We start from the raw sequence: 14,381 nt of genomic DNA on the forward strand, positions 1-14,381 counted from the left end.
AAGTAAGTTTAAAATGTCATGAAAATGCCTTTTGCGAGTTGTAGGCAGTTCTCGCAATAGACCGGAAATTAGTCCATTAATCAGAACGCAGCAATAAACGATCTAATTGACAGCACAACACAACAGCAACTTTGAGAAGGTTTTTACAATGTTGTAGGGCCTACACAATAGGTTAATTTTGGATGGACTGCATAGTTAGGGTGAAGCAAATGTCGTTAAAGAAAGAGTAGTGCAGAGGAAGCATGTTATGCAACAAATGTCGGCTTTCAGCGTCTTTTCTGAGGAGGAGTTCTAGGTTGCTGTGAAAATTTCTGCATCATTCGATAAAAAACAGGTTGTTAGAAATAAGCGGTACAAAATGTCTCATTAGATCGAGCCTTAATAAAAAAACCTACAAAAATATAATTTATCTTTCAATATTTTAAAAATTAGGTCTTCAGAGAGAATTGTTTTGCATTTGAAAGTTTTGTTAGCGCCAATGTTGATGGTGTGGAGAGGGCCGTTACTTGCTAATCTCTCATTGCACTCAGGGTAATGGTCTAAGAGGGGTTGGGAACTCCGGTGAGCATTCGGAAGCGTGCATGGTGTTGTCTGAACGGGTTCCATAAAATCTCACAACAAACCACAAAGACCATTTCATCTGAACTGTTGGATCAGTTTGAGGCTAATGGAGAGGCCTATCTGCCACGAATCATTACAGCTGGCGAAACCTGGCTGCATCACTTTCAGCCGGAATCATAAAGGCAGCGACTGGGTTGGGACTATCCACAACCACCAAAAAATAAGAAAAATGACGCATACATGTGTATGTGCCGTTTGCGGTCGCTTCATTTGTTTGGCGACCAACCTCGATGGACGACAGGCCTACGGCTAATTTACTTTCTCGATATCTAAATGCGGACACGTTACGAAGCACAAACGCCGTAACGTTAACATCGGGAAGCAATTCTCGTTAGTGAGTACGATCCAGAATGTTCTTTGCCTTGTTAAGCGTAGCCAGAACGCATCATGTGAACGCTTCGACATGTTCTTTTTTGAAACATCATAGAAAGAAAAACTGTCATTGCTTGTGTCAAAATTCTTGTACAAAACAGGTTATTTACCTGAATGATCAGCACCCGGGTGTATGGACGCGAAGTTTGGCATGTAATTAAATGTACTGCGCAGCTTTGTATTCACCAAGTTAAGCGTTGTTACACGCTAAAATTGAGGCGTAAATAGAAAAACAAGGTCTGTGAGGAAACGGTGATTGAACTAATAATCCCCTGAGTATCTTTCTGAAAAATCATTAACTGAGCTACCGAGTACTTGTCATGGAGTTTTCAACCTGACGTTTGCGGAGTCCGCCAAGACACTAGTCATCAAGCAAGATATGGTGGCAAGACAGGCGACACTACGAGGCAATATTTATAGATAGAAACCAGCATTGTGATTACTTCGAGCGATGCAGTCGTCATGTAACGGTCAACATTTCCACATGCTTTTATACGAGCATATCTTACTACGAAGTGGTGTAAAATTACTGTTTCACACGTGTAAGTGGAGAATACTTAAGGCAAGAGTCAACTGTATCATGGTAACTAACAGATGGTACACGAGTCCGATGTATCGAGGTATCGAGATTTGTACGTCATTGTGAATCCCACGACAGCAGACACCATGATACTTAAAGTATGCACCAATGTACTGTACATTAAATGATAAAATCAATCATCTCAAAATAATATTTTATCTATTCCATTTTATTGCATTACTTTTAAATGTAATTTCGGTACATAATCTAACACAAATTTATTCTTGACAGGCGAAAAAATGAAGCTTCGGGTACGTGCAGAGGATATTTTATCGTTATTACCGAGAAGCGAGCAGCTGGCAGCAACCAAGCTACACGCGTAACGGTTCCCCGTTACTGCAGATCCGGTTCCACTGCGGCCGCCGCTAGCCCACAGCCTTTGTCGACTTAGTAAATATGTGCCCTATTAATAGCACGACGGCAAACGTCGATGATAAATGGAATCGTGGCTAGACTGTAACACAGTAGAAAAGACGCACAGTAAGACCCATATATTCCTCCGAATGCGAAAATGTTTTGTTAGCAGCCACCTGCGAAGGGAGAAATTACCATCGCAATAAAATAAGAAATCAGATCGCTCGGGAAGGAAGTAGTATTCATTTCTCCAGTGCGCTTTTTGAGAGCAGAACGGTAGAGAAATAGCTTGAAGGTAGTTCGAAGAAATCCTTGCCTGGCATTTAATTGTAAATTGCAGAGCAGTCATGTGAATATAGAATATGGACGGCTTGGGGTTGGGTTGTTTGCGGAAGGAGACCAGACAGCGAGGTCATCGGTCTCATCGGATTAGGGAAGGATGGGGAAGCAAGTCGGCCGTGCCCTTTCAAAGGAACCGTCCCGACATTTGCATGGAGCGATTTAGGGAAACCACGGAAAACCTAAATCAGGATGGCCGGACGCGGGATTGAATGGACGGCTTGCAACACTATCATGCAGGCTAATGAACACAGCGAATTTAACATTTTAAAAGAGGCGCAGTAAAAAAAATAAAATTCCACTCCAACGTGCGAGGCATGTCCAGGATTTATTACGAGTACTCAACTGTTTAAAAATCAAATGCGCAATACACTTATGTTTACAGATTTAAATCAAACACTATTACTCAGCGGTGTCGGCTTCGTTCTCAAGTGGTTTGACCGTAAAACAAATAAGAATGCTAAGAACAATCGTGCCAGCACCCTAGTAGGATCCTGCGCTGAGATCGTAACCTTAAAGGTCACAGTTTTCTGTGTGTTGCAATCTTATACTCAAAAATTAGCCACTAGCGAGACATACTATCTGATAATACTCTTTTGAACCTGTAAGTGGGCTTCTGTGCCGTACCATGAACTGTCAACCAAATAGCCATATACCGGGTGATCAAAAAGTCAGTATAAATTTGAAAACTTAATAAACCACGGAATAATGGAGATAGGGGGGGGGGGGGGTAAAAATTGACACACATGCTTGAAATGACATGGGGTTTTATTAGAACAAAAAAAAAAAAAAAAAAAAAAAAAAAAAAAAAAAAAAAAAAAAAAAAACGAAGTATTGCTAGACGCGTGAAAGATCTCTTGCGCCGCGTCGTTTGGTGATGATCGTGTGCTCAGCCGCCACTTTCGCCATGCTTGGCCTCCCAGGTCCCCAGACCTCAGCCCGTGCGATTATTGGCTTTGGGGTTACCTGAAGTCGCAAGTGTATCGTGATCGACCGACATCTCTAGGGATGCCGAAAGACAACATCCGACGCCAATGCCTCACCATAACTCCGGGCATGCTTTAAAGTGCTGTTCACAACATTATTCCTCGACTACAGCTATTGTTGAGGAATGATGATGGACATATTGAGCATTTCCTGTAAAGATCATCATCTTTGCTTTGTCTATGTTATGCTAATTATTTCTATTCTGATCAGATGAAGCGCCATCTGTCGGACATTTTTTGAACGTTTGTATTATTTTGGTTCTAATAAAACCGCATGTCATTCCAAGCATGTGTGTCAATTTGTACCTCTCTATCTACATTATTCCGTGATTTATTCAGTTTTCAAATTTATACTGACTTTTTGATCACCCGGTATGTATTGCCTAACCTAGCCTTTACCCTACAGGAAAAATGATGTAACCTGAAGATTATATCGCTGTTTTACTTTAGAACAAATTAGTGTGTTAGCAGTACTCTATTTTTTCCATAATTAATCTGAAAGAATAATATATGCTGTCAGTTACTACGATGTGTTATTAGCTGACATCATATCTTCCGTACTTTCGTACGTTTTTGTTCTTAAAACCTCGTCCGATTTGTGACGTCATAACGGAAACAGTGGCCGCCTATGAGAGAGAGAGAGAGAGAGAGAGAGAGAGAGAGAGAGAGAGAGAGAGTCAGTCAGTCAGTCTCTCCCTGTGCGTGGCCTGCAGTGGACGGCGGTCCCCACGGCCGCTACTTTGCTCATCTGCTCCAATCTCCGCAGGGGTCACCAATCTGCTGCCCCTGCCCAATTCCCTAACAGCCTGGCTTCTCAAGTGAACACCGCTTGGGAAAAGCTGACTCAGACGGTACATTTACCCTCGCGCCAGGGGCCTGTGATAGTACGAACAAAGCTGAACGCTGCTGAACAGGAAATTATAATACAAATAATAATCTGAGACGGAAACTATGTCGCTGCAACGTAATATGCAGCCTATAAGCCCACAATGTAATTTGGATACACTGAATCATCTGTATAACTGGCCATCAGAGTAACTTAAAATTGCATGAAAGTCAATTTGATACGTAAGTTGCATCGTGATCCTGAGGTAGGGCTTGTTTGGCGCCATGACAATAGCGTCACAAGTCACTAGATTGACGTGATGATGATGGATGAAGCAAGGAGACAACATACAGCTTTGACAGCTACAGGTGGCGCTGTATGCTCTTACCTAGTGAAAGTGGAAACACACAAGCATATTCACAGGAATTGTGGATTTAGGATGCTATGTTGTTAATGGTGTCCTCATATTAATGACGTTTCAAATAAACTACTGCTACAGGTAATGGACACAAATATGTAATCAGAAAGACACAACACCTTACCATACCAAATACAGTGTAGGAAAACCGCTGTCATTCGAAACGGTTTCCAGTCGTCTCTGAATGGATAATTACATGTCCTGTGTGGTTTCCAAGGAAATCTTTTACCATTATTCCTTCTAAACAGTCGACAGGTGATGGTTGAAGTGATCATTGTAGCAAATATCAACTAACACCAGTATTGATGGACCCTGTTTTGAACACAACCGAGGTAGTTCTTCCTGCAAGTCGGTCAGGGGCCTGAAGGTGGCGTTGTAAAACGGTGAAACAAGTTGCCAAATAAAATAGGATTGAAAATTGACGGCTGAAGGTATTTGACATCCTCTACCGAACAGTAGAGTCCCGCAACCATTTATAAAAAGATGGACATACAGAGAGTGGAAAATTCAGTTACCGATTGTGGAGGTGGATAGCGATCACTCTCCCTTCTCTCCAAAGTAGGCCACGAGGCCTCAATAATATTGAGCCCTGCTGAATGAGGTTGCCAGGAGAGAAGCGACAATTCATCCTTGTGCTCATAAAGCCAGTCGTGGACGACGCGAGCTGTCTGAACAGAGGCCCTGCCGTCTTTGAACACAGCATCACTATTGGGACACAGACATTGTATCCTACGATGGACCTGATTGACCAAAATAGTGACATAGTTCATTCTTGGCAAGAATGCAACCTTTCGGAGTAGCCATGTAGCCCATAGAATACCAAGATGTAGCTGTCCAAATCTTCACGGCATCCCCGCCACGTTTCACTCATAGGGACGTAAACTTGGCCTAATGTTGTAATACATCTAGATGATTACTCTGCTATTCACAATTAAGCGCCTGGCACAGGGTTCATGAAACCACCTTCAAGCTACTTCTCTACCATTCCACACACTATTTCTCTGTCACACCAATCACGAACAGCGCATGAGAAAACCGAACACTTGAATCATCCTGTGTCAGCGGCGATTTCTCTCAGTTTATTACGATGATCATTTCTTCCTAAGTAGGTGGGCACGACAAAATATTTTCGCATACGGAGGACAAAGCAGGTGATTGAAATTTCATGAAAAAATCTCGCAACGAAAAAACTCTTTTCTTAAGGACTGCCATCCCAATTTGTGTATCATATCCGTGGCACACACTGTTTCACGATAATACAAAACGAGCTGCCGGTCTTAACGTGTTCGATGCCCTAGGTCAGTCTTATCCGAGACCGATCCCAGATCGCACAGCAATATCCCAGAAGAGGGCGGACGAGCATGGTGTAAGCAGTGTCTTTAGTAGACATGTTACTTTCCTCTAAGTATTCTGTCAATAGAACGCAGTCTCTGATTTGTATTTTCAAAACATTTATCTGTGTGATCGCTTCAATTTAATTTATTCGGAACTGTAATCCTTAAGTATTTAGCTGAATCTGGAGACTTTAGAATTGTGTGATTTATCATGTAACCGAAATTTAGCGGGTGAATATTTAAGCACTCATGTAGCTGACTTCACACTTTCCATCGTTTAGAGTCAAGTGCCGCTTTTTGTATCATACAGGTATCTAGTGCAAACCATAATGCAGTTCGTTTTGATCAGCTAATGACTTCACAGGACGGTAAATAAGCAGCCGTCTTATGTTTGCAGATCATGCTGCCAAATTGCCTCCTGCAGATGGCCTACAACACTCCCTTGGGGAACGCCAGATATTACATCTGTTTTACTCGATGACTTTCCGTCAATTATTACGAAATGTCACATTCCTGACAGGAAATTACGAATCCAGTATGCAGCTGAGCCAATTAGGTTTACAATTTGATTAGAAGACGGTGCCAAAAGTCCTCTGGATGTCTAAAAATATGGAATCAATTTTACGTCCCCTGTCGATAGCACTCATTACTTCGTGAGAATTAGGAGCTAGTTGTGTTTCGCAAGATATATTTTCTGAATCCATGCTGGCTATCTATCAATAAATAGTTTTCTTCGAGGTAATTCATCATGTTCGAGCACATTGTGTGTTCCAAAATCCAGCTGCAAATCGACGTTAGTGAAATGTGTGTGTAATTCAGCGGATTACTATTTCCTTTATTCGGTATTGGTGTGGCTTGTGCAACTTTCGAGTCAAAGGGCACGGATCTTTCTACGAGCGAGCGGTTATTTGTGATTGGCAAGTCTGGAGCTACTGTATCAGCAACTTGGCTGGTATACGATCTGGACCAGAGACCTTGCCTTTTTTACGTGTTATAAGCTGTTTCACTACACCGATGATTACTAAGTTTCTCACGTTGGCAGGTATTCTTGATTCTAAATCTGGAATATTTACTGCGTCTTTCTTTTGTGAAGAAGTTTGGAAAACCGTGTTTAGTAACTGTTTTTCTGGCACTGTCATCAAGTCACCACAGTTGTTATCGTGCAGTGAAGGCATTAATTGTGTCTTGCCGCTGGTGTGCTTTCCATACGACCAGAATGTCAGAATGTGTCATATTTCGAAGGAGTTTCGTTGTGGCAACTATTTAAAAGCACATCGCATTCAAGGTGGTGCAAAATTTCGAGCTTCTGTTCAACTTCGCCAATCTCGGGATTTTCCTATTTAAAAAAAAAAATATTGGCGTACTTTTTTCTTTGCTTTTGCAACAGTGTTCAGCTCTATTTTGTGTTCCATACCACTATATGGCTGTCCAATTATTCACGTCACCCCTGTCATGTATCAATCCTGTGACGTAAACTGGGCTGGAAGTTTGAAACAATGTGACATTCACTCCTGAAGTGTCCCTTCAGTGACGCTACACACACACACACACACACACACACACACACACACACACTTTCGCCAGTGTTGAGAGTTAGCGCATTATGTTCCGTCCCCTCTTCCTGAATGCGGTAGAACTCCTCGATGTGGTTCGTCTTTTAACACTTAACTAAAAGCTCAGCTACTTGGTTTCGGGAGCAAGAGCACCAACGATTTGCCCACGTTCCAAGTCAGTCAGCTCCGACATAATCTACCCACAACTACTGACTGCGATTGACACTTCCAACGTGTTGATGACAGTACAGGTTTCATTCGTGGTCTAATACAACAGTTCAACCGGCTGACTTGGTTATCATCTGCATTTACGTTCACGCACGCATTTCTCGCGGTGTTCCCAGATTGTCTAATCCCTGTAGATCTTACTCGCTCCTGAACTTTTTCCCGAGGCCGATGGCCAGCATGTAGCTCCCACTGCTCTTAGTACACACTGTATTTTATGAGCACTCGCCGTGCTCAAAGCCAATGTTTCAAGAACCCAAGTTGATACTAGAACGGCATAGGTATTGTATGTTTACCGGAAAATCTTTATTCGTCTCGATACACAATCTTTCGGATCGCTGTCCAAGTCATTTTTCACGGATTTTCTATCTTTTGGATGGTTTTCCCTAGCTGAATTTTATGGCAAGAACAGATATATTCGGAGAATATTTCAATTGGACGTTAAGTCACAGAAAGGGAGTTCTCACTATGTTTTGTGTCTAGTGTACAAATCCACAAAAATCGAATACAAGAGGAATGATTAGCTGGCTACTTCATGCGAAGCAGCATCGCAGCGTATTCTATTTATGTAGTGTGAATCGGAGCTGTGAGGCATAAGCCCAGCGGTCCGCCGTCGAAACCACATCCTTGTGATGACTTCTGGAAGAAGGATTTCCCCCCCCCCTCTACACACACACACACACACACACACACACACACACACACACACAAACGCGCGCGCGCTCGAGCGCGCGCGCGCAGAAGACCATGCCTAAAAGCGAGACCTCAACTGACGTAGGAAGAGAGCCAACCGTTCCTACTATTTAATTTTTTAAATTCATTTTCTGTTAGAAATTTCACAGAGAAGACAGTATTCGTAACGTATATCTGACGTACAACGTATTTCGAAAACATTCAAGTGTAAAGTACTTTTCTCCGCAGAGTGTTTCTATACATTTACTTCACGGCTGACTTATTTGTACGTGTGGTCGGTGTATGAACAAGAGCGGTATAAATATTTATCGGGCAGTTTGGCACTGGTAAAGAAGAATTGTTCGTGTCCCCCACCTTTTTGGGTTCCGTGGGGTAACTCGAGCCAAGGTTATGGTCATGGAATGAGTCAGTACATAGTTCATGCAAATCTGGTTAGGTAATTTATAAACAAAGGAAACAATATAGCCAATAAAACACGAAAAATATTGTAGGTGCACATGAAAAAGTTACACATTGCAGAGAAAATATTCTGAACTACCCTACGGAACAGGGGTGTGCCACAAGGAGACCTTTCAGCGTGTACTATAAGACGTGGATTTACCAATCAGTTTTTTGTTGTTGTTTTTTTTCAGTTCTCCAGGAATCATACTGAAAATGGAATCTGCTGAATACTGCTCACCTCCCTGCACTATGCTTAAGGAAACGTTAGCAAAGTGCAAATCGTTTTGTAGGTCTGGTGCTCATTGACAATGTTGCAATTCTTACTAATGAGTCAATATTCCCAACAACGAATCCTGTGACGGAATGTGTGTATCACGATGGCAAAGCTAGTTCGCGAACTTCGTATAGGCCGTTGTTCTGTGTCTCTCCCCTCCCCTCCCCCCCCCCCCCCCTCCCGCCAAATCAGCCCCTCTTTCTCCTTACTGTGTATATTATTGGTAAATGGACAGAGGTGGCACGACATATGATACCACAGAAGATAATAGGATGAAAGTGACCAAAGTAAATTAGCCTTCGCGTTTCAGTGTGAGGCGATTCTTGCAGTACAAATGACAGTTCAGTTTTTGCACAAGACCTTTAACGTAGTACTTTATACAGGGTGTACATGAAGTCCGGGAATACTTTAATTATTGCACAAGAACTAAACATTGTACAGATGTCATACTCATTGCATTTTGAAGAGAAACTCTGAAAGTTTTTTTTTTTTTTTTCCTTCAAACATTCGATATGCGAACCATGAGTGGCCCGGCAGACGTCAATACGGTAATCGAATTCTTGCCATACCCGTCCCAGCATGGCATCGTCGACAGTGGCAGTCGCTTCCCATATTCTCTCCCAGAGCTCTGCTACATCACGTGGTAGAGGCGGTACATACACCAGATCTTTAATGTGCCCCCACAGAGAAAGTCACACGGAGTAACATATGTTGACCGGGGAGGCCATTCCATGAGACAGCTGTCCCCTTCTGTAGCACGGCCATGTTTGCGACTAGCGCTGACTATCGGCAAATTACCAAACTACGCTGTGGCGGTATATATGAAAAAAATTCAGAGTTTCTCTTAAAAATGACATTTGTATGATATCTGTACAATGTTTGGTTCTTGCGCAATTAATAACTGGAAGTGTTCCTAGACTTTATGTACACCCTGTACTTACGTCTGGCTCCCTCTAGGAACGTGGATGTCAGGTTACACCTCGGTATTCGACTCTCAGTCAGTCTTTTCATTATTCTCCAGTTATGACAGTTCTTTGCACGTATAAAAAATGACCAAATCCCACGGTCCGATTCTATATTACATTGAAGCCTCCTTATAATTTCATTAGGAAAGTTGACTCAGTTTCGAACAGATGAGGCGGCACACCACCTACAACACCGTGTCTACTAAAACACCAGCAGCTTTAAATAAATCTTCGGGCTGAAGGCTGCTTCATGCTATACTGGATGCTTTCAATTCCCTAATAAAAAGCAGTACTTCTGTTCAATTGATTCGCTATGTCCTTGCGGGCCGCACGAAGTACGTGGTATTTGATTTATCGAAAGACTAGAAAAATGTCGTTCAAGTCGCCGACTACATAACTTTGTTATACAGAGTACATCGTAATTTTAAATCATTGGACTGACAGGGGAGGGTTGGTGGCGGTAAATGAAATAACGTTTAATGTTTCTGCCTGTAGCTGCTGCAAAAACGAATTGTTTTGCAAAACCGTCTGTCTGCTGTTCTGAAGAGTGCAGAACGCTACTTGCAAGCTATTTGTACTCGCATTTACGTTGCTATTGCCAATGGCCGGTGTACGACGTCTGTGTGTTCCTTCATTCATGAAGTGCCGAGCGTAAAAGATTACCCACAGCAACTACTAGTTCGTATTTTAACTTATTTGGGGAAGTAGTGGAGCACCTAAATAACGATGTATAATTATTACACACGAATAATGACTAAGTCGTGCACTGATGGAATTTACCATACGGTTCAAAGATTTAACGATTTAATTACATGGTCTTATGCAACATTTCTGTTTTATGATAGATCCACAGCTCATGCCGGCTAAATGTACTTTAAAAATTGGAATTGATATAGTTTCATGAAATTAACGTTTGATTAATTTTAAAAATACGTCTATATAAATTGATAATGCTTTTTGTACCGTTATGACAAAGATACGTTTACAACATTCAGGGGCCTGAACATGGTGAGCTGAAGGTGTCATCTCTTATCTCATCCGAAATCTTTTTAGTGTCTTCATGTATTAGAGATATTACGAGGTTTGTGAGAAAAGTGATGAGACATTTTTATCCACCTAAGTTTTTATGTTTTTCAAACAACAATATTGTAGTTCCCTTCGACAGCTATACACCGGCAGAGCCGTCGTTCCCAGACTTGGTAGCAGCGCTGAAGGGCTTCAGAGGGTAAGGCCTTTAACAAGTCGGTCACATTCACTTGAATGTTTGAGAGTGGAGTCCCAAAATTACGTCTTTAAGACATTTTTCAATATCGGGAAGAGAAAAGAAGTCACATGGACTCGGATCGTGTGAATAGGAGGTCTGTGGAACAACAAGAAAGCCTTTGAGATAAAAAAAATCCCGTGATGGAAGTGGAGGGTTGTCATGATGCAGCATCCATTTGTCTGCAATGTCCGGTTTCCTCAGCCTTTCAAGAATATCTTTGTAGCATACTTGGTTTACAGCTTGCCTGCAGGAAATGCACGACACACTTACGGAAAAAATTACTCATCAGTATTGTTCTACTCTTATTTGCTCATTCGAGCTTTTTCGGTCAAGGAGACGTCTCATTGTTCCACTCCCCACTTCGCTGCTTTCTCTCAGGATCGCACTCAAGAATCCAGGATTCATCAACTGTCGTCACATGACTGAACCATTCGTGGTCACTGGAAACCTTCCGAAGAACATTAACGCACGTGTTTCTTCGAGTGTCGTCCTGATTGGCTGCGACGTTCTTAGACACGATTTTGGCGCAAACCTTTCGCCTGTGCAAATCTTCAGTCAAAATCTGATGTACGGTGAAAGTGTAAGTTTCACATGTCACTAATCATCCTTATTGTTAAACGTCGGTCTGATCTCAAGAGGACCCACAAGGCCGACGGCTTCGTTGATTTTTGAAGTTGAAGGTCTCCCTAAGAGAAAGTCGTCTGCAACGTGTTTCCGGCCTTCTATAAATGATTTGCGTCAGCGAAACTCCTGTTCTCTTGAAAAGGAATGTTCCCCGTGGGACTGCTTTAACTTTTCGAAGGTCTCACTCGCAGATTCCTCAAGATTAACACAAAACAAGATGGCTTAACATTGTTCTAAATTCTGCTGTTCCATTTTCGTGAGACACGACGAAAACACAACTTCACTGAAACTGAGTATCTGGAAGGTATGATCACACAAGTCTACACAAGTAGAACACAGCCTTGCCAGATTGCTCGCATTTTTTCGGTCTCATCACTTTTCTGACCCACTTCGTAAACAGGCGTGAACTGATGCACCTGTAGGGTGAGGGTGTTTTAGTGATTAAGAGATCTGGTACTCACCTCATCGGTAACCTGTCCAGCCTTGAGCTGGAGTTCCTGGAGTTCTGATTTTGGCCCATCTGGGACCGGGGCGGCGGCGGGAGCAGGCATCGTTCAGCGGGTCTGCAACACACAAGGGAGGGGAGGCTAGTTGAAACACGGGAAACCTCCATCAAGTGTGTTAAGCGATGCCGCTGCCTGATGGCGCGCGCACACACACACACACACACACACACACACACACACACAAATTTGTTTACACTCAGTTTATAAACGTACGCAGTGGTAGACAGTGCGCTGTGAGAGCGTCTTATTTTCTTTCACAAAGTTGTCACACGAGGCCATAAATACAGTGCCTTGTTTCTGAAATTACGTATTTCGTTACTTGTGAGTTCAGAACCGAGCGGCTTTACTCCGCTCTTACAGAGGACAACATTCTGAACATCACTCGGAAGACGGAATTTCTGTAAAGTGAATTTTTCTCATGGAAGCGCACAAGCACACACCCACACTCACGAGAAATTTTCCTATGAGCAAGATACCAATCCATCACTCTTAACTCTACATCCATATGACGCAGCACTTCATATTTCTAAGTAGTTGTGAAACCACCATAGGTCATAAGTAAGCGTAGACTACTGTAATTTTTCTAGTAGCTTTACTCAATGTTGTACCCTTATTACATATACGTTGTGTGTTGCATACGTATTGGACGTTAACTCATAACGATCGCTTTCTGTATGTATGTATGTATGTATGTATGTATGTAATCAATATCTCACTAGATTCTCCTCAAAAACCCGAAGTGGTGAAGCATCTAGGAACTGAGTGAGGATACGTAACGGTCCAAGTAACCTACGCCACATTTTTCTCCTATACAGTTCTCCTCCTGCCTGTTATTCAAAAGTAAACAGTATTTACGGCAAAACAAACTTTCAATGCTTAATTCAGGTTTTATTCGAAAATAGTTGATTTGTAACGTGAAATAAGAAGGATGTTATTGTAAATATAAAGAAAACAATACAGATCTATCATATAGTTCCAGGAATCGCAATTTCCTCAAAAATAAAGAGATAAGACACAAAACTCGGAAAGCAAAAGTATCAAACATCGCTATAATACTTCGACAAAGTTTTAACAAGTTTCTGCTATTCATGAACAACTTTCACATTCATCAATAATGACAGGAGACTCTTGCCTTTGACCCCAATGAAAAATTTCTACTGAGTACGAAATAATAATAATAATTATTATATAAATGTTTGTGCATGTAAGCTGTTGAGGGTTGATTTTGGGGAGACCAAACCGGGAGGTCATCGGTCTCATCGGATTAGGGAAGGAAGTCGGCCGTGCCCTTTCAAAGGAACCATCCCGGCATTTGCCTCAAGCGATTTAGGAAAATCACGGAAAAACTAAATCAGGATGGCCGGACGCGGGATTGAACCGTCGTCCTGCCGAATGTGAGTCCAGTGTGCTCACCACTGCGCCACTTCGCTCGGCGCACGTAAACTGTGCCAGCGGCCTTGCTGCAATGGTAACACCCGTTCCCGTCAGATCACAGAAAATGCATGGTCGGGTTTGGCTAGCATTCTGACGAATGATCGTTCGGGCCTGCCACGAGCTGTTGGCAGGCGAGGTGCACTCAGCTCTTGTGAGACCAACTGAAGGGCTACTTGACTGATAAGTAGCGGATCAGGTCACGGAAACTGACAACGGCCTGGACAGCGATGTGCTGACCACATCCCCCTTCCATATCCGCATCCAGTGACGGCTATCGGCTGAGCATGACTCTGCGATCGGTTGGTACAGTTGGGCCTTCAGAGAGCTGTTCAGACGGACACTTAAAACTGTTCTTTCATCAAAAGTAATTGCTTTGCTTACATAAAAGCGCCAATACAATTTATATTCTGTGAGGATATAAAATACACAGTGGACTAACGCTGAATGAAAACAAATAACCGAACAAGGAGATAAAGGGAAGTCGTCGGTTCCCTGTCTCTACTACACCTTCATTTATTTCTCTTTCGCTACCAATGCTAACGGTAATCCTACCACCTATTACGTCATTCATG

General features: G+C 42.5%; 1 protein-coding gene across 4 annotated transcripts in view; it reads right to left on the bottom strand.

Annotated features, from left to right (window-relative positions):
- The window catches only part of LOC124595574 (synaptosomal-associated protein 25), a 420,350-nt gene that overhangs the window by 192,397 nt on the left and 213,572 nt on the right, over positions 1 to 14,381 (bottom strand). For all 4 annotated transcript variants that reach the window (XM_047134565.1, XM_047134401.1, XM_047134486.1 and 1 more), the window contains one exon: positions 12,331 to 12,432. In XM_047134565.1, the coding sequence (XP_046990521.1) occupies positions 12,331 to 12,420 (90 nt within the window). In that variant the 5' untranslated portion in view covers positions 12,421 to 12,432. The remainder of the gene's footprint in view (positions 1 to 12,330; positions 12,433 to 14,381) is intronic.

Source organism: Schistocerca americana, chromosome 1 (assembly GCF_021461395.2).
Source record: "Schistocerca americana isolate TAMUIC-IGC-003095 chromosome 1, iqSchAmer2.1, whole genome shotgun sequence".
In the NCBI taxonomy this organism is placed as follows: domain Eukaryota; kingdom Metazoa; phylum Arthropoda; class Insecta; order Orthoptera; family Acrididae; genus Schistocerca; species Schistocerca americana.